This window comes from Sarcophilus harrisii, chromosome 4 (genome assembly GCF_902635505.1).
Source record: "Sarcophilus harrisii chromosome 4, mSarHar1.11, whole genome shotgun sequence".
Classification (NCBI taxonomy): domain Eukaryota; kingdom Metazoa; phylum Chordata; class Mammalia; order Dasyuromorphia; family Dasyuridae; genus Sarcophilus; species Sarcophilus harrisii.
The window spans coordinates 341,383,134-341,410,585 of record NC_045429.1 but is presented as its reverse complement, the minus strand read 5'-3'; the positions used below and the strand labels follow the sequence as shown (position 1 = coordinate 341,410,585).

The 27,452-nt window shown below is 33.3% G+C and overlaps 1 protein-coding gene across 3 annotated transcripts in view; it reads left to right on the top strand.

The window, feature by feature from the left end:
- The window catches only part of CA10 (carbonic anhydrase 10), a 660,766-nt gene that overhangs the window by 105,567 nt on the left and 527,747 nt on the right, over positions 1–27,452 (top strand). For all 3 annotated transcript variants that reach the window (XM_031966432.1, XM_031966433.1, XM_003767978.4), the window contains one exon: positions 13,230–13,304. In XM_031966432.1, coding sequence (XP_031822292.1) covers positions 13,230–13,304 — 75 coding nt within the window. The remainder of the gene's footprint in view (positions 1–13,229; positions 13,305–27,452) is intronic.

Sequence of the window (27,452 nt, the reverse complement as noted above, 5' to 3'; positions counted from 1 at the left end):
CTGAAAAAAATATAGGATTTTTCGTGGACTAACAGTTCATAGAAATCAACCATGTGACATGGTGGTACAAAAAACAAATAATCAACTATTCTAATCTTAGATTGCATTGATAGAATTATGTTTTCCACAGTAACAGTTTCATGATAGTTTACCACAGATAAACCATACAACCTGAAATATTGTGTTTAGTTGGGGACACTACAACTTAGAAATGTCATCAATAAACTCAGTCAGATCCAGAGGACAATTAGCATGATTAGAAGATTGAAAGATATTCTAGAGAATAATATGCTGATAGAATTGGAAATATGTATCCTGGAGAATAGATGTTGCTATTCTTAATTATTTTAAGGGCTCTTGTGAGAAAGAATTATTGGGCCTTTTCTGCTTAGCAAAAATGCAAAAGTAGAAGAGAAAAGTAAAAGTTGAAGAGAGGCAGATTCAAGCTCAACTTGAAGAAAATGTTCATTATTAATTAGAGTTGTATATAGGGTAAGGGAGTTGCTTTGGTAAATAAGAAGTTGTCCATCATTGGTGGTTTACAAGCAGAGATCTTTGAGATATTATAGATGAGATTCCTGTTCAAGCACAGAAATATCAGGAAGGAGTTGTGCTAAGTACCTTTTTGAGTTCCCTTCCAACTCTTAAGATCCGGCAAAATCCAGTGCTCTTGCCATTATGCCACACTGCTTCATTCTTTCTTAATCTTTTCCCAGTACCCTTTCCTGTTCTATACAGTCCAAAGCAACCTACTCTATCCTTTTTCTTTTTCTTTTAAACTCATTTCTTCATTTTACACACACAAACACACACACACACACACACACACACACACTCACACACCAGGATTAAGTGACTTATCCAGAGTCACAAAGCTAATAAGTAACTATAGAGTTATCCCTTTCTTCATTTGAAATTAGCAAGAGGTGCTATGGTAAGTGGTGGAATGGATAGAGCACTGGTCCTGAAGTCAGGACCAGTGAAGTCAGGAGCACCTGAGTATAAATTTGGCCTCAGATACTTATTAGCATTTTGACTCTGGGTCAGTCACTTAACCCTGATTACCTCAAAAATAAATAAAATTAATAAGGGTGTTATGATATATTAATCTGATTAAAAGCTTTTTGTTGTGGTTATGAGTTTCCTATATAAAACTAAGAATCATTGATTATTTATACTACTGATCTCAAGGTTTTTTCATATCTTCTTATGGTTAAAACACAAGCTTTTTTTTGATATACCAACCATTCTGTCCCATACATTCATGTTTATTGTTATTACTTATAGGTCATTGCATATCCTGGAGCAAGTTGCTTAACTCTTCTTGGTCTGTATTTTTTGAGTGTTTAAGAAATAAATTTATTAGATTTTAAATCATATAACATTTAAAAGCTGGGGTATATAGTGGGGGGAGTATGATATTGAATATTATCCAAACTGATAAATAATAGCATACATTTAAAACATCTATTTCTTTGCTTTGGCATTAATTGCTTTCCCTTTGATGTGAAAAAATAGGTATATCCATCAACCCTTAAGGATACTATAGACCAGTCACAGATGCAGTGTTTTATTGGTTGGTTGCCTGTTCATGAGAAATTAAAACTATTTTCAATTGAATTAAAGATTTTTTTTCTTTCTTCATCCTGCAAGAGCTTTACTCAAGCATTTTCCTTTAAAGAAAAAAAAATGATAAGGGTAAAGAGCATTATTCTTGTTCCTTTTCCTATCTGACACCAGGAATAGGGGAGATCCTAAAAACATAAGCATTAGTATATGTCAACATTTTTGACAAGGATCTAGTCTTTTTTGAAATTCTCCTGTAAAAAGGAGCTTACTGTCTTTTGAGATCTTTCTACCTCTGAATATGTCAAAATGCATATGTTTATGTATATATATAAGCCTGTTATTATGATAAACATATGAAGCACATATTAATATACATATTATAAAATGTGTTTTATATAAATATATAAAATATAAATATTCATAATAAATATACATATGTAAATATAAGGAAACATATAATAAATAAAAATATAATGTAGTTAAAAAGAAGGCACATGTGATTGGGAGATGCAGAAAGGTATTGTGTTAAAGATGGGACTTGTAGCTATGCTAGGGAAAAAATAAAGGATTCTAAGAGAAATGAGAAAGGAGTGCATTACAGTCATAGAGATGGTAAGTACAAGGACAAAGAAATTAGAGCTGGATCTCTATGTATCAGAAACAAAGAGAACCAGATTGCCTGGTCCATAGAGTGCAAGAAGAAAAGTAATATACAATGAAGCTGGAACGATAAGTTAGGGCTAAATTGTGAAGGATATTAAAAGTCAAATCAAGGAGTTTATGTTTTTATCCTGTAAGCAATGGAGAACCAGCAAAATTTATTGATTAGGGAATGCCATAGTCAGCACTGTGCTGAAGAGAAAAAACACTTTGACAAATAAGTGAAAAATTCATTGCAATGGGGAGAGACTTTAGACAGGCAGATCAATTTAAAGCCCATGGTAAAAATCTATACTGTAGACCTGAACTAAAATGGCAGCCTCTTAAATAGGGGAAAGGGAATGGAAATGAAAGATATTATGGAGGTAGAAATAGCAAGATTTGGCAACCAATTTAGATAAATGAAGTGAGGGAGAGTGGGTAGTTCAGAATAATACTGATGTTAATAACCTGGGAAACTAGATCAATAGTGATGTCATTCATAGAAATAGGGAGAATTGTGTTGGGGGAAATAAGATAATAAGTTCTATTTTCGATATGTTGCAATTGAGATGTAACTAGTACATGCAATTTGAAATATCGAATATGCAGTTAGTGATGCAATGCAGAATATATAATCTGTGAGTCATCTGCTTAGAAATGCTAATTGAACCCTTATGAGCTAATAAAATTACCAAAACAGAGAAAATAGAGAGAAGGAAGAGAAGAGGACTCAGGACTGAGGCCAGGAAAGTATTCATGGTTAGGATCTATAGTATGGAGAATGAGTCAGCAAAAGAGACTGAAAAGGAATTCTCAGAGAAATAGATGGGGAACTGAGAGGGCATGGTGTCACAAAAATCTTTGGGTTTTTGAGAGGGAAAAGTATATAAAAATGAATAGGAGCCAGCAGTGTTAAATATATGAGAAAAGACCAGTCAGTGTATCTATTTATTTGATATATAATCAACTCTACAAACAAAATTACAATTTAGCATAGAAACAACATTGGCAGATGATCAGTAACTTCTTGTAGAACCTATTCTGATTTTTATGATTATACTTGCATATATGTTAATGAGTTAAATCTGCTAAGTAGCTCAGTGAATAGAGCACTAGGCCAAGAGCTGGGAAGACCTGCATTAAAATCTGGCTTCAAATCAGCCTGGACCTGTCACTTAACCCCTGTTAGCTTCAGTTTCCTCAATGTATACAAAAGGTATACATACATGTGTATTGACCTCTCAGGGATATTGTGGGGTTCAGTAATATAATATTTGTAAAGTGCTTAGTAGACTGGCAAATACTATATAAATGTTAACTATTATTATTATTATTAGGGCAGCTAGGTAGCACAGTAGATAGAGTGCCAGACTTGGAGTCAGGAAGACTCATCTTCCTGAGTTTAAATCTGGCCTCAGGCATTTACTGGCTGTGACCTCAGACAAGTCACATAACTATACTGGCTTCAGTTTCCTCATCTGTAAAATGAGCTGAAGAAGAAAATTTAAAAAAAAAAAAAAAAACCCTCCAGTATCTTTGTCAAGAAAACCCCAGATGAGATCACAAAGATTTGGACATGACCAAAAAAGACCAAGCAACAACAATTCAATTATTATTATTAAGAAAAGATTTCAAAGGTCATTTAGTCCATATCATATTTGAACTACAATCCACTGAACATCCCCAATAAGTAGTCATCTTCCCCACAACAATGGAGATGTCTCATCTCCTGAGATAGCCCATTCTAATTCTGTAGTTCTGACAGGAAGTTCTCCTTTTACATCTACTTCTCTGCAACTTTCCCTCATTGCTCCCAAAAGTAGCAGGACAAATTTCATTCATATTTCCTCTTCCAATCCTTCAAATACTTGAAAATATTTATCATGCAACTTCTTTCCAGTACACTAAATATCACATAGTGATAATGTATGCATATATATTTTTAACATCGATTTTAGTCATGTGTTCAAAATCTTGTTAATTTTTTATTTACTTTGAATTAATTTATTCAGACTTTTCAATATTTCTGTTTATTATTTGTATTTGTCATTTCTTAAGGGCATCTTGTGTTTAACTCTTCCTCAATAAGTATTTTGGTTGCTTTTGTTTTCCTCATCACTTATTACACAGTTTATTGATAGTTATTTATAGTGTTTCCAATTATTTCCTTTTGTAACCTTCGCTGATGGTAGGAATATATTAAAATACTAAATTATTTCCTTAAGATATATTCCTTGTCCTGGAATACTAGTTTAGAACCTGGATCAGGTTATGACTCCCATTGTATAAGGCTAGATTGTCTTACAAAAGACTCTATGAATTAGTCATCACTTGGATCAACTGCCTTTAAGTCTGAGCACATTGGATTTTACTTCTTTAAAATATATTTTTAATCAGATGGATTTGAGATAGTTTTAAATTTAGTGTGATTGAATGTTTTTCAAATATTACCTCCATTCAATAAACATTTGAATGTCTAATATTTGTAGGTTATTAGTCCAGGAGTATAACAGATATAACAATATGATGTCCCCACTGATAATTTTATCTTCTCCAACTTAAACATCCTCAGATCCTCAGTTTCTTCAACCAATCCTTATATAACATAGACTCAAAGTCATTCATAATCCTGGTTTTCCTGCTTCCAGATATCATCTGAATCTAGAATTGAACATTATATTCCAAATTAGGTCTGTCAAGGGAAAAAAAAAAAAAAAGAAATGGTTATATCACTTGAGTATTCCTGAAAGTTATATCTCTTTATACAGTCCTAGATTGCATGAACTTTGTTGATTGCCACTTACTGCTGATTCAGGAAAGTTCTTGGTACTTTTCATTGATGGTTTCCATGTCTCAAATACAAGTCTCACATATCTACATGATATCTGCTGTTGTTTTGGGCCAATAAAAATAATTTCAGGCTAGATTAGGATTTTCTCTTGACCTGTATATCCAAGGTTCATGATCTGGTAGACTACTATTCAAAACCTTCATAGCCTTAGAATTTGGTATCTCTAGCTGCTAGCTAGTACTATATGTGAAATCAGCAATAGATATAGTACTGCATTACACAGCTCCATTTCTAATTTTTTTCAAAAGTAAAAGCTCTTCTATGATCACGAAAGGTAATGTTGTGTGCTAAAGCTGATGCATGTGTGGTTGACAAAATGAGCCAAGTCTTTAAAAATGCAATCTTGTTAATACCATGATCTCCACATAATTTTAGTCTGGCCTTTCTTGTCTTTTTGTTTCTGGTCCTCTTCATTCATATATCTATGAGTTTGATCATTCAGTGATTTTACAGTAGTAGAATCATTTGTAAATGTATATTCACAGTAACCAGATTTTAGAAAAGTCCTTAACTCTTAGGGATTCATTAGGCATAGTCACCGATACCTAACAGAAGCCCTGCAGAACTAACACTTATCAGATGACAGCTTCATACTAGCATTCAACATTTAAATCAATCTTTTCTCATCCTCCTCCCTGGATTTTGTAAAAAAAAAAAAAATAATAATAATAATAATAATAATAATAATAACAAAACAACTACAACAACAACAAAAAAAGAACATCTACATACACCGATACTTACAACTAATTCATGTCTACCTATTTTTTCTATACACTATTGAAGAATAGCAAATGACCAAAAGAAGTCTTGGATTATATATTAAAACTTGTAAGAATCATTCTTGACAGTAGAAAACTGTCTTCTCATTTTCTTCTTCTATCATAATAATTTTTAAAATATTTTGTTATGAATTTAATAATCATAAACAAATATACTTATCAATATAGAAAGAATAGAAAGAAAATTAATTATGAAATTGTTGGTTTTAAATGTAAATATAAATTTATTATGGTCATGATAAAAATTACATTCTGCAGTCTCCTAAATTTGGTTTTACTTTTTTTCTGTTTGTTTTTTATATTTCCTAGATTTTCATTTCTTTATTTTTTAATGTTTCTTTTCTTTCTTTCCATCACTTCCCACGAACTCCACCCTTCTCTGAAATTACTTTACAACATGTTCAGAATTTTGTCCATTTTATTCAAATCTTAGTTAAAATTATGTTCAACAAATGTTATGAAAAAGCAGCCATTAATATACATTGATATATAATAATTAGGCTGTAAACTAATATGTAAATGTAATGAACATATAGTCTTCATATGATCATACAATTAAGGACATTGACTAACAATTAGCATATAAAAAGGCAATCAATATCTATAGAGTCAATGATACATGAAAATGAGCATCAAGTTTTTCAATGATCTATGATAATTTAATAAATTAATTGCAATAGCAAGGAGGAGGAGGAAAAAGAGGAGGAGAAGAAACAGGAAGAGGAGGAGGAGGAGAAACAATTCCAGTGAGGAAACAAGAAAGTATTTTAAAGTAAAAATTTTTAAAAATAGAATAAAAGAAATTGGTGTGCTAAAAATAAAATTTGGCTCAAAACTAAAAAAACATAAAAAGCCTAGTTCCAAGGTTATCATTGTTATTATGACTCCTGTGAGGAACTTAAGTAGACTTACTCAAAGAAAAGAAAAACAGTCCAAAAATGAAAACATCTCACATGAGAAACCCTACCTGCTACAAAGTAAAAGCAATATTTAATACTTCGAAGCAAAATAGTACAAGAAGCTCATAGCAGTACATGTACTACTCTCTCTAAGACTACAGAAAGACGGTATGTCACTATGTTAATTATCTAAAGAGGGACTGCAAAAGTTATATTATTTACCAAATATACTCAAGCCACAAAGTTGTCCTCACAACTGTGTAGAATATCCTTCCTTTTTAGGAATATAAAAGTACAGTATTTTCACTAATCATCAGAAGGTGTTCAGCTTCTCAATGTTCTGACTATTCTTTCCTCAGAAGTCTGAGTACCACTGCTGCCCTTCTCCTTTTCTCCAGCAGACAGATTCTTGCAACAGCAAATAAAAAAAACAAAAAACAAAAAACAAAAAAAATAGAATATTCTGTATTCTTCTAGGTTCTACCTGAATCTTCTGTGATTATGTGCAGGTCTCACTACTTCCCAGTCTCCCATTTGTTACTTTTGTTAGACTTTCTGGGAACTTCCTCATGACTGTATGTGTAAAAAAGATTAAATTACTCTGCTTAGTCTCAAAGAGTAGACCTAAGACAAAAATTGAAAGTTATAGGAAGATTGATCATGTTTTCACTTAACAAAAGAATAAATTTTCTAACAATTAGAAAAAGGAACTAAAAATGAAGAAGCTTTGCCTTACCTATCACTGGAAGTCTTTGAATAAATATCACTTATCAAGAATGCTATAAAGAGATTCTTGTTTTAGAAAGTGACATCTCTAGATGAATGTAAAATTCTCTACTGGAATGACTTCCTTATTCTTAGTCCATTTTTTTTTTCATTAGAACATGTTGTCTGCTTGTTTTTAAAATTGAGTTCTGTGTACATCTATATTTATTTTTGATAATTTTATTGATCTTTATTTTTTATATCATCAGAGTTTTCTCCAATATTCCTTTCTCTACCCCTCCAAGAAAACCATTCCATATACTAAGCAGTATTTTTAAAAACAAAAGAGAAAAAATGAAAAAATCAGTGCAATTAATCAATGTTTTTGAAAAAGTCTAAAACCATTTCCAATGTGTAACATATGTGGATATATGTCACTTCATAAAGGGGTAAATTGTGGGTTTTATTTCATATCTGTTCATTCAAGTCATGGTTGAACTTTATAATTTTGTTACATTCACTTTTTTTATTTATCTTGTTAGTGTGGTTCTTTCCATTTACTTTGTTTTAATCATTTGTTTAGATATGCTTATTTCACTCTACATCAGTTCATGCAGATTTTTCCATGCTTCTCTGTATTTCTCATATCTGTCATATCTTACAGCACAGCAGTACTCCAGTATATTCATGTATACTACAGTTGTTTAGCTATTTCCCAATCAATAGACATCTGCTTTGTATCTAGTTCTTTGCTATTCCCAAAAGTACTGCTGTAAATATGTTGATATATAAAGGGATTTTCTTATTATCAATGACTTCTTTGGGGTATAAGTCCAGTAATGGAGTCTCTGGTTCAGAGAATTTGGACATTTTAGTCATTTTATTTGCATAATTCCAAATTGCTTTCCAAAATAGTAAGATCATTTCATAATTCTACTAATAATATATTACTGTGAGTATTATTCCAAACCCTTACAACATTGATTATTGCCACTTTTTGGAAATCAGTGCCAATTTACAGAACATTTATTTTCCTGACTTCAAAAACCTAGGGTCACATTCATGACACAGCAAGTGAGCAGAATAGATTTTCAATGGAGTCTCATTGTATCATTTTACAAAATGTGGTCCAAAACATAGTTGTTTTACATACCAGAGAGCATTTTCCCTCTACACAGGAGTACTTTTTTTTAATTTTTAAATTTTAAAGCAGAATAGTGCAAGCAGTAAAACAAAGAATAGTAGATAGCTACATCAGATGTCTTGGGTTCAAATTGTAAATCTACTCAACTTTATGACTTCACCAATTTAGTTCATCCCTATAAGTCTCATTTTCTTTATCTGTTAAAAAAAAAAAAAAAGGGTAAATAACCTTGCAAACTCAGGAGGCTCAGTAGAGATAAGGCACATATCAAATGGCTTTGAAAGGGACCTTAATAAAGAGAGATTATGATGGTGGAATCAATAAGCTAAAGAAAACAGTATGATGGAAATCAAAAGTACATCTAGAAGATTTGGACATGATCATGGGAAAAAAAATCTTTATCACAAGCAAAAGAAAAAAGGAGGAGGGAGAGGAAATGGATGTTGTATAGGACTTTTGATATGTAAAAGAGGAGAGAGAGATAAGCTTGGACTTTGATTTTTTCATAAAAGTATGAGATCAGGTCCTATCTAAGAGAGTATAGGATGGATGGTTTGAGAAGATAAGGCTTGGAATAGCTAAACCCAAATCTCTTAGCACAAAGTATATCTTTTCTATATCTTTTCTTCCTCACAATTTATTGTAAAGCCAGGTAAGATAAACTAACCATTTTGGGTTCTGTAATAAGCTGTGTGATATAAAATGGTGAACAATCACTGGACTGGGAGCCATAGGAAACTTGAATTCTAGTTTACCACCACCTGTGTGTCTATTTTAACTCTCTGGGTTTTCTCTGCTTCAAGTTTTCTCACTTGTAAAATAAGAGTGTTGGACTAAGTAATCTCCAAAGTCTCTCCCAGCCCTAACATTTCTTGTACTTGTTTTGATACTCACATGGCTACAGTAATATAAGAAACATAAAACTGAAATATGTTTTCTTTACTGTCCAAAGAAGGGCTCTTGCTGTGTAAGCCCTTTAATCTGCCACTGATGACCACTTTCGTTGTCAGTACAACATATCCCCCATGTTCTGGTGCATCTTTTAAAAAGATTCTAACCCAGGGGCCAAGTAGAAACAGAGCACAATATTCTTTCTTATTTTCTCCTAGCTTTGAGAAATTCCCTGTTAGATCATCAGTGATTCTAAATCAAATGTAAATAACACAAAGACAATAAATAGTTGATGACCTGGAAGAGAGTTATTTAAATCATAAAGAGACCTTCTGGAAACCAGAGATTTCTCTATGACTTCTTTTAAATGAGCTATTTTTAAAAATTGTTTTCTTCATCACCAGCCCTGAAGTCAAAAGGACCTGAGTTCAAATCTAGCCTCAGACACTTAACACTTCCTAGCTGTGTGATCCTGGGCAAGTCACTTAACCCCAACTGCCTCAGGGGAGAAAAAATGTTTTCTTTTAATTTTCTTTCATTAATTCAATTCTTCTTAGAAGCTTTTAAAATGCCTGTTTTTTTTTTTAATTTGTCTAATTTTTTATACATTTGACCTTGTTATTGACCTTTGGTTTCGTTAATATAGAGAATCCCCTCTCAATGCAGATTGCTTACTACTCTATAACTTCTAGTCTTAAATCAATCCATTAGCAAGCATTTATTTATCACCTGCTATGTGCCATATACTATACTAAGTTGTGGGGATTCAAAAACAAAATAAAAAAGTCTCTGTACTCAAAGAGCTTATACTTTCTCAGGGAAAACAGAATGTATACATGTAAGTAGATACAAAATATGTGTGAAGTAAATAGAAGGTAATTTTTAGGGGGGAGGTATAAAATTAGCCTGTTTAAAAAAAAAGTATAACTTTAAGCAATAGAGAAGGCATGGAATAGGGGATAGCAAGTTATCCTTAAATTCAAAAAAAACCTGGGTTTAATACCTGGTTTTGACACATTTAGGGTTTTTTTGGAGATAGAGTTAAATGACTTGTCTAGAGTAGCATAGCTAGTAAGTATCTAATATTGGATTTGAACTTGGATCCTTCTGATTTCAGTTCCTGCACTCTATCCACTGTGTCACTTACTTGCCCTTCTGACACATTTTTTGACTGACCCTGAAGAAACCACTTAGCTTCTGAGTGACTGAAGCCAAATAGAAACAAATCAAGTGTACATAAGTGTCCTTTGGCAACATATTTGCTTTGTTTTAAAATGTACTCTTATCCACGTTTTATTGTATCTTAACTTATTTTGCTAGATACTCCCCAATTACATTTTAATCTGCTTCAGGCACATGCAGGAATATTCTGGGCCATATGTGGCCCCCTCTGCCTTAGAAAATTATCTAAGTTCCTAGGTTGCAGAGAAGTTGCTGATCTGTATTCATGGAGAAGCATTCCCCATCCCAATCAATTTATAGAAGCAGAACAAAAAAGCTTTAAGTATAGTACAGTATCAATAGGCTAGTTCTCTTTTGGATTTTTTTGAAGGGAAAAGGATCCTTGTACTAAAATAAAGCATCCTAAACCATACTCAATAAAATGCATTCATTTTCTTCAATCTCATCTGTAACTATAATACTTTGTAATTGGTTGGACGTTTTGTTTAAGTTGATTGATTCTAGGGCTGGATCTGGTTCTCCACAAAGCATGTTAAGGAAACTTTACTAAAATTCCTCAGTTCTTATCACTTATATTTATTATAAATACATCTATTTAGATGGTGTTCTGATCTGATTTCCTTACACACAGCCATTTGCAATCATCTTTCATAATTCCACTTTAGAATACATGCAATTTCTCAAAAAGCAATTGAAGAATACTGAAGAGAGATTAAAGTGTTTTGCCACTTTAAAAGGAGTATAGAGGCAGTTTTGGTTAGCTATGTTGATTAGAATCGTCTACATATCTCTTCTTTCATTTACTATGATAGGTTGCCTTTGGAATCTAGAGACCTAGTTTTTAATTCCATCCCTGCCAGAGAGAAGGGATTTTAGAGGTCATCTAGTCCACCAGAGGAGTGAAGTGATTTGCATACTAGGCAAATCACTTCATTCCTCTGGTGGACTAGATGACCTCTAAAATCCCTTCTCTCTCCAAATCTATGATCTAGCCATACAAACCTGCTAGATGATCTCAGTAGGTAATAGTCTATCTCTTGTCTTTAAGCCTTTGCATATACTAATTTTCACAAGTCTGGGATGTATTTCCTCCTCCCCTGTACCACAAGACATCAATCCTTAGTTCCCTTGACAGCACAGTTCTAGAGTCAACTTCTTCCCAAAGGCTTTCTCTGTTTCTATCTCTCTCTCTCTCCCTGTCTCTGCCTATCCCTCTCTCTCTGTCTCACTGTCTCCCTGTCTTTCTCCTTTTATGTTTATATGTATATTTATGATAAAATATAATCTTTTAGAGACAAAGACTTTCATTTTTGTCTACAAATTGTCTGCAGCTAGTAAAAAACATTATAGTATATAGCTCGTTTCCTAAATATTTGTTGTGTTGTGTTGTATGGTATGAAGTCGCATTGCAATTTCAGACAGACAAAACTAGATAATAACTGTTTCTATTATTATTATTAACAGTAATAATTATTACTTTTATAATGGTAACAATGACCATTATGATTAATAATTATTGTTTCTATATGATAACAGTAATTGTTTTAATTAACATTGATAATTATTGTTATAATAGTAATAATATAACGCAAATTATTATAAGTATTGTTAATAATATTGACATTCTTATAATAGTATCTATTATTACAGATGATATTATTGTCATAATAATAGCAATAATAATTGAAGAAGAAATAGCAAGTATATAACATACCTCAATAATTATACTTAATATTATTGTAACATATTATTCTTATAATAATAGTAATAATATTGTTATTAACTATAATAATATTTTATAGTTTTACAAATTTGATGAAGTTACTTTACACATAATGTTTTGTAACAGGGCTTCTTATATCTTTCCTACTTGCTAACTATTTTTTGCCTGAGAAATTTTTACATGTCCCTGGTAATATAGGTATATGATAGGTATACAAATCAAATATTTACTAATAATAAATTATAATTTCCCAACCCCCAAATTCAGTTATAAGACCCTACATGAGGTTGTGAAGCACAGTTTAAGAGGCTGGGTTCTAGAAGATCCTGGAGATACCTTCTATTTCTTACAATCTACATAAAATGTTCCATCTAGATGTTTTTTTTTTTGTGTGTGTGTGTGTGTGTGTGTGTGTGTGTGCACGTACACATACACATACATAGTAGAGTCCTAAAACATTTAATATACTATTTGCTTAGGCTGGGTTAGAGTTAATTTCTTTTATTCATTGCTGAGTCATGAATTTTCTTTTCATTCTCTCCTTTGCTATTCATTTCTGATGTTTCAGGGGCAATTTCTGCTTTGGATATTTACTAAGGGAAATGGACATGATAAAGAAAATGGGATAAATATAAGTTGAACACTTTTAACACACACTTACACACCCTGATATCTCTACTATCTAAAAGGGGACTATTTGGGAGAAAAGATTTTAGCTGCTAATTTTTGCAGTTTGCCAATTGGATATAAAACAATTAACTGATATATATTCTTATTTCATGTTCTAAGAGCTAAGACATTATACTTATTTAACAAAATTTTACCCTATTTTGTTTTTTAGCTCAACAGAATTCACCAAAAATCCATGAAGGCTGGTGGGCATATAAGGAAGTGGTCCAGGGGAGTTTTGTTCCAGGTAAGCATATATGAAATATGTGTTTCTCTATAAAAAGTGGGGTGAAGGGAACTTTGGATGGAGGTTCTTACTCAGAATTTCTGACACACTGAAGATTTAACTAATATGTACTGCAAAATAGTATCTTGTGAATCACTAGACATCCCCACAAAGGAAAAGTGCATAGATAATGGCATCACAACCATCCTATACTTTTCAGTTTGGAACTTCCTATCATCTTAACCAGAATGTACCTTTAAATGCAAACCTTCGATTTACAAGGTCATTACTACTACTAGGCAGCAGTTGCAGGCATGAAGCTTATAAATCTGATTGTCTGCTATTTGACTCAGATATACAGAACAACCTCTTAATGTTAATGAAAGACGAAATGTGTGAAGGCTGAATGTAGAGGAGAATCTTGCTGGGCTGTGTGCTGTCAATGATGTCACTTCAATCAAAAGAAAGGTCTGGACATGTAACAGAATTAGGGAATCCTGCCAAACACCTGATAAAAAATAACAGGTGAGATGAATAGAAGCAGCATGGGGAGAGAGGAAAGAAAATCATAGACAGGCTAAATCTTGGTACTGCCAAACTACAATTTACCTTGCATGTGAAAATGAGAAAGAACAGGGGAAAATAAGCAGAATTTAAAAAAGATAAAAATGAAAACTATTTTTCCTCACCTCATTCCTAACTCTGTTCCTAGTTGTTCATGTCAGTTTCAAAGATTTTTTTCAGAGTGGAGGTCTAAAGGTCAGGAGGAATATAGGGGAAAGCACAAAAATAAATGAAAGAAGGAAAAATAAAATAAAGTTAAGAAGAAAAGAGAGGAGAAATCCTTCTATCCTTTTAGAAATGGATGAATGAGAATCAGTGTTGATAAAAGTAGAAGCAGGGAACTGCTCAGAAAGTCAGGGCTATATGCCAGAGGTCTAAATCAAAATATGCTTGATTCTTCCCAGGGAGAAGATAAATACTAATTCAATCACAGCATATTCTTCTAGACCACCCTTTTCCCCTTTTCAAAGAATAAAGGAAAAATGGAAGGAAGGAAATAAGCATTTATTAAGTGCCTACTATATACCAAACATTGTGCTAAGTTCTTTTTCTTTTTTACAAATATTGTGTCAGTTGATCCTTATAACAACCCTAGATGATAAAATGCTATTATGTCCTTTACATTTATAGTTGAGGTAACTGAGCAAACAGCAGTTAAGTGACTTTGTTTTGTTGTTGTTCAGTTGTTTCTGATTCTTTGTGATTCATTTTGGGTTCTTTTTGGTAAAGATAATGAATTGGTTTCCCATCTTCTCTAGCACATTTTACAGGTGAGGAAACTGAGGGTTAAGTGATTTGACCAGGATCATACAACAACCAACTATCTGAGGTAAAATTTGAATTCAGATATTCCTGACTCCAGGACCAGCACTGTTGAGCTACCTATCACATCTGGTACTGGCATCTTTCAGAAACTTCTAATACATTGGGAAGTCAGCAGAATACAAAAATGAAATGATGAAAAAAACCCAATAGAAAGTTGTCGCGTGAAATTTAGTAGCCAGGTTTTCTTCTAATGGTGGTGTTGGTGGTTTGTAGCAAATGAAGCTCCTGGCCATTGTTTTTAACTTGAGTGAAGTTAAGAATATCTTTAAGAACTCTATACAGTTGAGATTTCATATTTTCAATGAAATTGAGATAACAAAGCATGTGTACCTTTCTAAGAGAAAGATTCTTCATAGTCTTGGAATCACTGAAATTCATTTAATTAACCCAAAGTACCCTTCTACTGTTTCCCTATATGTGTTGTCTCCCTTTTTTAGAATGTGAACACTTTGGAGGCAGACATCATTTGATTGATTTTGCATTCTCAGCACTTATCACAATGCCTAGTACATAGTAAATGCTTTTTAATAAAAAGTCTAACTGTTTATGTCTTTTCATTCATCTATCTATCCATCCATCCAGAACTCTATCTATTCCCTAAAGCTAAATATGGTTACTTGTCATCTATGAGTCATCCCTTCTAAAGAAAGCTTGTGTTCCGGGAAGAGAAAGAGAGCATGAGTATCTCACTTTTGAGGGGGGAACCCAGTACCCATATTATAACACAAAAAAATTAGGGCATTATTTACATTATAGAATGATTTACCCCTGGGTTCCTTTATTTGGACAATTTAAGTAAATTTTGATTTATAGAGATTCATTTTACCCATAACTTCTTAGAAGGGTACCTGTATGTACAAGGTATCTTGTTCTTTGTCCTCTAGATTGTAAACTCCTATGTATATAAAATGATCAGAAAATGGAAATTCTCATTAAACATTCTGATAAATTTATTAAGTCCCCCTGTAAGTCAACTAGCTTCTATGCTTTATTTCCTACTAATCATAGACAGAATATCCTGATATCTAATTCTCAGAAGGTAATTTTTTTCTTGCTTTGATGATTCAAGCAATAAAGCAACCACTTACTAAATTCTTACTATGTGCCAAGCACTTTGCTACAAATAAAAAGACAAAAAATAAAATAGAACTTGCTCTTAAGGGTCATGGTAGACAACATGTACATATATAAGTATAGGAAGAATTTAAGAAAAGAAAGGTATAGTAATTGGGGGAATCATCACTTTAAAATGAGAGAGGATCTTAGAGATCATCAAATGCAATCTTCTCATTACACAGATGAGGAAACTGAAGCACTTACCTGAGCTTGTAAGTATGCAAGGTGGAATTTGAACTCAGATCTCCTTGACTCTCAAGTTCAGCATTGTATTTCATTATACTTTGTTGCCTTTCCAATTAGGCAAAGATCTATGTGAAATGTTGCATTTAAGTAATATATTGAAGGAAGACGGGAATTCTGAGGCTGAGATGAAGAGTGAATGCCTTCTGGTCCAGGGAATGTCTTGTGCAAAGACACAGAGAATCATATGTAAGGAATAAATAGATGCTTGGTGTGTCTAGATCATAGAAAGTAAGAAGGAGAGTAATGTATGTTGTTGTGTTTAGTCATTTTTAGTCATGTCTGGTTCCTCATGACCCCATTTGGGGTTTTCTTGGCAAAGAAACTGGAGTGGTTTACTATTTCCTTCTCTATCTCATTTTATAGATAAAGAAACTGAGGCAAACAGGATTATCCACTGTCACACTGTTAGTAAATGTTTGAGGTTGTATTTGAACTCACTGAGATAAGCCTTTTTGCCTTGGAGCCTTGCACTCTATAAATTGTACTTCTAGTTGACCCAATGTATGATGAGTTTAGAAAAATAGATTGAAATAAAACTATAAGTCACTTCAAGGATTTATGTTTCCTTCCAGAGTAATTAGAGAGATGCTCAAGTTGATTGAGGAGGAAAGTGAAATGGTGACAGGTATACTTAAGGAAAAGCATTTTAGTAGCAATATGGAGAATTGACTGGAGTCCAGTGAAGAAGGGAGACCAATTAAGAGTCTGTTGCAATAATGTAAGCAAGAGGTGATGAAGGCCTGAACTATGTTGGTATATGTATGAAATTGATATTCCGAATCTTAAAGCATCAGAATCAGGTGTTTCAGGGTTGGATTTAGGGACTTTCTAGTAAAATGTGGAAAAGAAGTTGAGAATGCGTTTGGGAATGGGTGTAAGGAAAGGGAGGAATTCTTCAGCATTCAATCTCAATTAACTGCCAAGTAAATTGTTTGCTTTGTTTAAGAAAGATTCTCTTGAAACCTTGGAATAAGTTAAGAGAAATGAAAATGGGAAACAGGAAAGAGAACAAGCAACTAGAGTCTCCTTTGTCCCTATTAACATCCTGGTATAAAGAGTCTTGACAGGCAATTACTATGATGTGGAGCATTTCTCTCTAAGCTCTAGAGGTACCTGTCCAGTGTGTTTATGGAAATGGGGAATTGAGTTGTGTTAATGGAAAGCAGGGCCTTACAGAAAGCCTTTGGCCAGGAGGTATGCCCCCACTTTGCACTTCTATGAGATACAGGGGAATGAATCTGTTGACCCTTTTTATAGATGCTAAATGACAAGTTCTTCTGTCTGCAAATCTTTCTCCTTGGAGTAAGTAGGTAGCAAGAAGTAATTTTTTTCTTTTTTTTTTTAATTATAGCTTTTTTATTTTCAAAATATATGCATGGATAATTTTCAACATTCACCTCTACAAAATCCTGTGTTCTAATTTTTCCCTCCCTTCTCCCAGTCCCCTCCGCCAGTCAGCAAGTGATCCAATATATATTAAACATGTGCAATTCTTCTATACATATTTCTACAAATATCATGCTGCACAAGAAAAATAAGATCAAAAAGGAAAAAATGAGAAAAAACAAAATGCAAGTAAACAACAACAAAAAGAGTGAAAATACAATGTTATGATCCACATTCGGTTCCTACTATCCTCTCTGGGTGCAGATGACTTTTTTCATCACAAAATCATTGGAACTGTCTGAATCATCTCATTGTTGATGAGAGCCATCTCCATCAGAATTGATCATTGTATAGTCTTGTTGTTGCTGTGTACAGTGATCTCCTGGTTCTGCTCATTTCACTTAGCATCAATTCATGTAAATCTCTCCAGACCTCTCTGAAATCATCCTGCTGATTGTTTGTTATAGAATAATAATATTCTGTAGCATTCATGTACTGTAACTTATTCAATCATTTGCCAATTGATGGGTATCCATTCAGTTTCCAGTTTATTGCCACTACAAAAAGGACTGCCACAAACATTTCTGCCCATGTGGGTCCCTTTCCCCTCTTTAAGATCTCTTTAGGATACAAGCCCAGTAGAAACATTGCTGGATCAAAGGATATGCACAGTTGGATAGCCTTTTGGGCATAGTTGCAGATTGCTGTCCAAAGTAGTTATCCACTTCACAACTCCACCAACAATGCATTATTGTCCCAGTTCCCACATCCTCTTCAACATTCATCATTTTCTTTTCCTGTCATTTTAGCCAATCTGAGAGATGTGTAGTGGTACCACAAGAAGTAATTTGAATCGATTCCCTGACTTTGTTGTTATGTGGTCAGTCTGAATCAACTCCACTATCTTGGATTCTTGGGAATATGGAAGGAGCCAAGTGTGCTCACATCTCTAGTCGGTCCACGCTTGTGCCAAGACAGAGCTTAAAAAATATGTCCTTCCATCATTTTCAGAATTTTCCCAATCAATAAGCAAGATCTTTTTAAGGACTTACTGTATGCTTAAGATGACAGAGATGAAATAAAACTTGTCCCTGCCTTCATGGAACATTTTTAATATCCCATCAGGAAAAACCATATATGCATATATTCATTAAAATTATATAAAAATTAATAGAAGTTCATGAGAAGATAACTAGCAACTTTGGGAGTTAGGACTGGTTTATGCAAGAAGATGGTGCTTGATCAGAATTTTGAAGGAGACTAAGGATTCTAAAAAACAGAGCATGCTGAGTTTGAACTCTTTCCCAGACATCCTTTTGAAATGACTAATATCCAGTTGGTGATGTAGGACTGAAGGCCAGGGGTGAGATTGTAAATGGATTATTGCTATGGGAATCATCTTGCAGATGATTATAATTACAGATTATAATTAAACCTTTATCAAATGGAAAAATGTTTTCACTTACAATATGTTTGCCATCTAGAATGCCTTCTTTCTAAATTTGAAGAACCTTATCTCCAAGTTGATTCAGAGTGGTTAAATTTTTTAACCCTGACAACTTCTAAGCATAATCAACTAAGATACTGGAGTAAGGGGTGAGTTTAGGTTCATGATGTATCTTTGAAAACTTAGTACAACTCATATAATTTTTAAAAAATGATAGAAGAAAACCCCATCATGAACTTTGTAAGGTTCCTATTATAGATAAGGCAAAGATTATTATTATATCCATTTTATACATGAGATAATGATGGTTCATCGTTATTAAGTGACTTAATAAGGATCTCAAAGTTTTTTAATGGATGGTCTAGAAATCAAACTCATGACTCCAAGTCCCTGCTACTTTTGCTTTATCTTATCACACTCTTATCACACTAAGCTACTCTCTGATGTGATAAAAGACTGAAATTCCAACATCTATGAAGAGAAAAACTTTTCCTGCATGAATTTATTCAAACTGAATGGTAATCCACTTTCCTCTTTATGTTCTTGAAGAGAGATGTTTAGAAAAAAAAATAAGTTTTGATAATTCATTACATAAATATATTTTAGGAAAGGACTGATCATGGTAGAATAGTTTCAATTAGCTAAATGAATTTTGTCTTTGAACCATCAAAATGAATGATTATTCAGGAAAGTTTTAACTTGTACTTCAGATCTGACTGGCTAGTTGCACCAACGCTTATGGACAGCCCCAAAAATTAGATAAAATTTATTGTTGGGGTGAGTTTTTTACACAATGTGCCATTTACAAAACTTGGTCACCATAGTTGGAAAAAAACAAAAGAATGATGTCTCTTCCTTTAAGTCCCTACCAAGGACTTGCTAAAATATTTTGATTATTATGATTAACAGGTGTCAGAGGACTTAGTTTCAAATTCTACCTCCATCTCTAATGCTTTGTGTGATTTGGAGCAAGTGATTTAACCTCCCTGGGCCTCAGTTGCATCATTTGTAAAGTGATGAAGTTGGACTAAATGACTTCTGATATTTCTTCAAATTCTAGATCTATAGTCCTAGTATGTGCCCTTCAAGCTTGAATCCCAGTGATAAAGTAACTATATATCCATAACAAAGCTTTTCAAAATATGCAAAATAGACCTAATAAGCTATAATTGAGATGTTTTCCCCTACATGGCTCTCCTTATTATTACAACACACATGCTACATCAAAATTATTTTTCCTAAGATGTTGAAATCTTTTGGATAATTCTTTATTTTGTGTATCTCTATGTAAATACTGGTAAGTCTTCTCTTTTACATTTTTTTTTAGTTTTTTTGATCTGTATTGTTTTATACATCATTAAATATATTTAGAATCTTGATACCTATGGAGAAGTCAATATAATTAGTTGCTAAGGTATTAGTCACAGCCAAATATTGCCATCAGGAAAAGTAGTTGACCTAGAAGGCCACTTGTATACTCATTCATTATTTAACTGTAGTCATTATTATTTTATATTGAAGAATCCCATAAATAGTTCAGTCTGATGAAGGCTGCCATGATTTCTAGTATATGCTGATCAAAAAGAGAGTTGTAAGGCGAACCTGATGATCACTCTAAAGTAGTGGCTGGATAAAACTGTATCATATTCCATATACTTCAAGCTGTGCTCCAGTGAATCATAGAGGTACAGGTGATGACCTCTCTCAATATTCAGTTTCTGATTTAAAAGATTTCTTTGATCTAGGTTCTCACAGTTAGATTATATTTCTGGTGTTTGGGGAAATATCTCATTCTTTTCAGTCATGCCTCATGTCCCAGGAGTTTTAAAGACATTAATGGAATTCAGTGGCTCAAAAAAGTAAGAAACAGGTAGCTCCATGGCATAGTTGATAGAAGCACTAGGTTTTGAAGTAAGAAGACCTGAATTCAAATTTAGACTGCGACACTAGCTATGTGACTCTGGGCAAGTCACTTAATTCAGTTTGCCTCAGTTTCTTCATTTGTAAAACAAACTAGAGAAATAAATGGTATGGAACAATTACAGTATATTCGCCAAGAAAACATGAAAAGGGGTCATGAAGAGTAAGACATGACTGAAAGTGACCTCAGTGTTAGATATTAGACACTAAACAATAACAATATTAGTGCTAGACAATACTTTAGGGATCATATAATCTAATCTCCTTATTTTACAGAGGAAGTAATTGAAGGTTAAAAGAGAGTTAAGTGATTTGTCCAAGGTCATATAGCAAATTAGTGTTGAAATCAAAATAGAAACTCAGTTCTTCTGACTCCAAACCTCTTATTCTTCCCAGCATCCACAGTGTAATTGCCACTGTTGTATCTTTAGAGAGAAAGGAGCTAAGTTCCAAATGAGAAAATGAGTTGTTGTTGATGTTCAAAGCATGATGGAATTGAAGTGCTATCCCAGAGAGCAGATGAGAAAAAGTACATTGAGCTATCTGTTTATTAGGACCAGCCTGGCTTAGTTAGTAAAACTCATCACCAAGCTGACTGCGGGTGAGGAAATTTTTAACCACAGCAATTTTGAAAGGGATTTTATTAAGTTACTGAGGAATTGTGATCTGTTCTGGTGGAAGGAATCCCCACGTAGATATTATTAGGCATCCTTGAAGGAGTGAAAAAGTTCATTTACATATGACTTGATGCTTTTTTAAAACTGTTTCCCAAAGGTGATCTCATTATACTATTCCTATGAGTTAGAATGAAGATTATTTTATCTCTTAAGAAATTTATGTTCATAGACACCAAATTATTTCTTAAGATGAATAGTGCATTACTGGAAGAATTAAGGCCAATCACTAACTCCATAAAAAAGAGACACCCAAGTTGTGCTGTGAATCTAGCATTGGACCTACACTTGGCACGATCGGATTTCAGATCAAGCTTCAGGCAATTATTAGCTATGTGGCTGGACAAATCACTTAACTACTACCTCAATTTCTTTGCCTATAAAAATGGGAATGATAGTAAGAATTTCCTGGGTTGTTGTGAGGATAAAAATAAAATGGTATTTAGAAAACACTATAAACCTTAAGATAATAGAAATATTAGCTCTTGTTATTTTTGTGACAATGATGATGGAGTGGAGGAGGAGGAAGAGGAAAAAGAGGAGATGTCTAGGCCATGAATTTCAGTGAATTTTATTTATTGGATTATATTGCCACTTTTGAAACTTCATTTTATTCTATAAAGTTAAATCTGATGATATATAACATCCAAATCAAACATGTAAATAATATATTTAATGCAGTATGGTAACCATATTCTAGGGAGAATTCTCTGTCTAAATCTTATAAAATGAAAAATCTTATTGTACTGCATCTATTTTCTTGTTTTAATCAGGTGTTCTTAAAGTGAGGCACACTTTTACCCTGACTCTTCCACAGTAATTCCAACAAATATGTTATTCAATTCATTCATTCATTTGAGGAACTACTATCAATCATGTACTGTGCTGAGTCCCATAGGTGTTATAAAGATAATTAAGTCATAGGCCTTATCCTCTTAATCTTGCTGGGATCATTAAAACTCAGCTCATATTGATTTTGAAGTTTATTAGTATAAAGAAATTTTTTTAATTATGCCTGATTATATAATTTAGTTAAATTCATGTATGTGTGTATGTATATATATATATATATATATAATGTGTTTACATATTAAATATACATATATAATAGTATGTTTGTATTATGGTATCAATCAGAAGATAGAACAAGGTTGCATCTAAATAGGAGAATTGTTCTGTAAGAAATGATCAGTAGGATGACTTCAGAAAGGCTCTGAGAGACTTACGTGAACTGATGCTAAGTTCAGTGAATAGAATCAAGAGAACATTGTACACAATAACAACAAGATTATATGATGATCAACTCTGATGAACATAGCTCTTTTCAACAGTGAAGTGATTCCAGCCAATTCCAATAAATTTGTGATGGAGAGAGCCATCTATCTCCAGAAAGAGGATTGAATCACAACATACTGTTTTCACCTTTTTTGTTATTTTTTTCTTACTTTTTGTTTTTTTTTTCTTTTTGATTTGATTTTTCTTGTGAGGAATGATAAATATGGAATATGTATAGAAGAACTGCACATATTTAACATATATTGGATTACTTGATGCCTGGGGGAGGGAGTGGGAGAAAGGAAGGGAGAAAACTGTGGAACATACAATTTTGCAAGGTGAGTGTTGAAAACTATTTTATAAAGAAGAAAAAAATAAATAAATAGGAGAATTCACAAGTATTTCTTAGAGAGGCAAGAAAGGAGTGGGCCTAGAAATAATAAGAAACATTATTTCATAGAATATTTTATTATCATACTTTACAGGACCAATAAATACTTGCAAAAATATCACCATGAAAATGATTGTAATTTATGTAACAATGATGATATGATGAGGGTGAAAAAGTAAATAAATTCTGTGAAGAAATTAATAAAATTTTCCAAATTGAATCAATATAGATTTTGATGCTTGGTGACATCAGTGCAGAGAAGGGGAAAAGTCATAATGGGGAGAAATACATAGGAAAGCAGAGTTCAAGAATGAGAGAAACCCCAAACTTGTCGATAATACAGAAGCCATGCCTTTACTCTTTTTTTTTTTTTTTTTTTTTTTTTTTTGCTGAGGCAATTGAGGTTAAGTGACTTTCCCAGGGTCACACAGCTAGAAAGTGTTAAGTATCTGAGGTCAGATTTGAACTCGGGTCCTTCTGACTTCAGAGCTGGTGCTCTACACACTGCACCACCTAGCTACCCCCTCATGCCTTTACTCTTAAATACATTTTAAAAATACATATATTTTATATCACCTACATCTCTCATTGTATCCCTCTAAGTAACCCATCACAGAAAATCATATATTATAATAAAAAATAAAAAAGAGAGGAAATATCATTTCCTTTGCTGAACTGCCTGGTCAATCACCGTGATTGCTCCAAAGAAGCAATCTACATTCTACAATAGGGCTATTCTTCCCTATTTCGTTCTTAGATTAGCTGGGATACTTCCATCACACTTTCTGGGATGCCAGCCCAATTTGTGTTCTTATCACAGGATAATAGTCTAGAGTTTCAGAGTTTTTGACAGACCATCACAGCTGGTCTGGAGTACTCTCAAGACACATAAAGTCCCATAATGCATCATTTTGATTGGCATTTCCTTTGCCAACTAATCCCCCACTACACACCACAAAATAGGTCAGTCTTTGAAGGGGCTGTTGTCCTAGTATTGTCATTGTCATCATCATCATCAGTAGTGATAGTAGTAGTTGTAGTCATAGTTGCAGCTGTATTTAAAAGAATCATTCTTATCTTGCAGTTCAGGTAGAAATGACCATATAAGTCTCTTTTGATATTTTTTAAAATTTCATGTTCTGCATACTGTTGCATAGGTTGATAAAATAACTGCTTTTTATAGTGAATAAAAGTGTTGGAATGTAAACTCATACTCCATACCCTAACTAAAAGCATTCTTAGTAAAACTCTAATAGCTGATAGGATGATAGAATGATAATGTATCTCATTGTGTTTCCAAATGATTTTGAATTTTTCCTCCATACTTTGAAAGCTTTTCATTTCATGTGGCTTGGAGATTACGACTATCTGGTATAGTGACATCTTTTAAAAAAGCATTGTTCTTAAGCTTTTATGGTATTAATGTTTCATCTAGGCAATTGTGAACCACATTTTTGTCTGTGTTCACATTCTACTTAAGGAACAGTTAAGTTGTCCAGAGTATTTTGAAGGTTTTTTTTTTTTTTAATGGGGAATAGAAAAGGGTGGGATTTTGAGGGGTTAACTTTTTATTGGCTACAGTGATATATTCCTTAGTTTTCTTGAATAATTTGCATCAAATCCTAAATCCAAACACCTTAAAGATATTTTTATAATTCCTTATGGCAAAAACCTGGTTCTGATTTGATATCATAAGCTCCTCTATTTCAACAAACAAATCTGCATGACTTATCCAATTGCTTAATGCTTCTTTGCCAACATGATGTCGCTACTTTCATTTTTTATTTCATTATTTATATTATTAATTTCATTAGCTCCATCTGTAGGTTAACCATTGTCAGTTCCATTCGGTAAGTCCACTACCATGTATTTATTTTCCTTTACTATTGCTTGTAATAGGCCCTAAATTACTTCAGTTACTTAAGCTAGATTTTTTCCCCTTATTTTTTTCTCTCTTTGCCTACAACACCCTATCCCACTTTCATCCTATTTGTCAAATCCTGTTACATCTCCAAAGTTATATCTCCACTGCTGCCATGTTGGTGGAAGTCCTGATTGTCTCTCATCTATAATATTGCAATAGCCTCTTGCCTGGCCTCTGTCCTTTTTCTCTTTCACTTTTCAATCCATTGTATAAAGTTTCCACATTAAAGTTTCTAAAGTACATTTTGATCTTGTTAATTACCCTATCCCCCAAAAAAACTTTCATCATTTGCCTATGAAGTCACCTCTTAAGCCTTGAAATCCAAACCTTTGATAATCAGGTAATAACTTAACCAGTTAAATTGTATTTCTCACTTTTTGATTATATATACCCCTATGTTCTTGACACAACAAACTATTTACTGTTCCTTAAATGAGGAACTGTTTTCCTGGGACTATGCTTTTTGTCATGTTTTCCTTTAACTTGGAATTCTCTTCTCCCATCTCTACCTAGTGAAATCCTACCTTCTTGACCTAGCTGTACTGTTATTGTTTTAATAAAATTTTAACTGCCATAGGCAGAAATAATCTTTTCTACTACCAAGTGTTGTTTCACCAGAAATCCTAATGTTTTTTTCCTTCCAGATCTCTCTCTCTCTCTCTCTCTTTTCCTCTCCTCTCTCTCTCTCAATCTTTCTCTCTCTCTCTCTCCCTTCTCTTTTCTTCCCTCCTTTCCTCCTTCTCCCTCCCTTCCTCTCTCTTCCTTCCTCTTCTTTTCTTCCTCTTCTTCTCTTCTTCTCCCTTCCTCTCTCTTCCTTCCTCTCCTTTTCTTCCTCTTCTCTTCTTCTCCCTTCCTCTCTCTCTCTCCATTTCTGCCCTTCCAGCCTTAATCACTGAACTGACACCCATTAAAGACCTTAGCTTTAAAAGGCCAAGGTCTCCCACTGCATCAGGGACATCTCCAGTCATCCTGATTTATGTCTAGTCAATAGACTCCTACTCTAGAGGAGAAATGACACTGGTAACTTTGCACAGCCCTCCCTCACTTAAATCCAGTTCACTTGCATATCATGTTATCACCAATTTGCTGGATTGATTGTCTTCAAGAAGGAAAGACAAATATCAATTAGTTAATTCTCTTTTTAGTTTTGTCCTGTGAATTGTAGGCATTCATATGCCTATCTTAACTTCCCCGGTCAGACTACATAAGAACCTGGAGAATAGAGATTATGTTTTATTCTTTGTCTTCCCACAGCAGTTGATGCATGATGGGATCCTACTTTGTAAATGTTTGATTGAATGAATGGACAGTCTTCCTTCTCAAGTCACTTTCTTGTGTTCTGATTAATCATTGCCAACTGAAAATTCTACCACCTCTTTGTTTTCTAGCAGATAAAATCTGCTCCCCAAACCTACTTACATCCTGTTGCTATTGTACTACAATTGTTCTAAAAGCAGACAGTACTAATAAAGTGAGTTCTGCAGAATGAATCCTTTATTGAAGGTTTTCAGTCATTGGAATTGGGGTGGACTTGTGAGTGCATGGGTTATGTTTTGTTGATTTTTTTTTTTTTTTTTTTTTTTGTATTTTCATTGTTACTATTTTCAGCAAACTTCCTTCAGGATATGTTGTAAAGACAGGGGTGGGTTAAGTTGAGAAAATTTTATCTGGATGGAAATTCAGAGTTGAGAAGAGGATTTAAAGCATAGATTCCATGCAACTTAGGCAAAGATAAGCCTTTTTTTCTCCCTCTGATGTTTTCTTTAGCTGATTTATTTGTTTGCTTCAAACTATGCCAGAGTTCATTTTCCCCCAGAAAAAGAATCTTTCAACTTCTTTTGGCTAAAAGATAACAATTTTGTCTTTTAAATGTAGAAAATTATTCTAAAAGTTGTATTTTTATTGTTGGTAAGCAACAAGCACATATAAAACTGGCCACAAACTGGCCTCCTGGATGTTCCATGAATAAGACTACATTCCATATCTCAGCTCTGAACAATTTCTCTGGCTGTCTTTCATACCTGGAACACTTTCCACCCTCCCCTCTAACTACTCAAAGACTTCTTGGCTTCTCTTAAATTCCAAAAAAAAAAAAATCTCATTTTCTATAGGAAACCTTCTCTAATCTCTCTTAATTCCAGTGCTTTCCTTCTTTTAATTATTTCCTATTTATTCTGAATATAGTTTGCCTATAGTGTATATTTGCTTGTTATCTCCCCCGTTAGATTGTAAGCTTCTTGAGGGAAGGGGATTCTTTTTTGTCTCTTTTTTAATTATTCCCAGCACTGAGCACAATGCCTGCCACATAGTAAGTACGTAATAAATGTTTATTGAATACTTTTTGAGATATACTGTATTAAAAAGTGGGGATACAAATACAAGCAAAAAAAAAAAAAAAAAG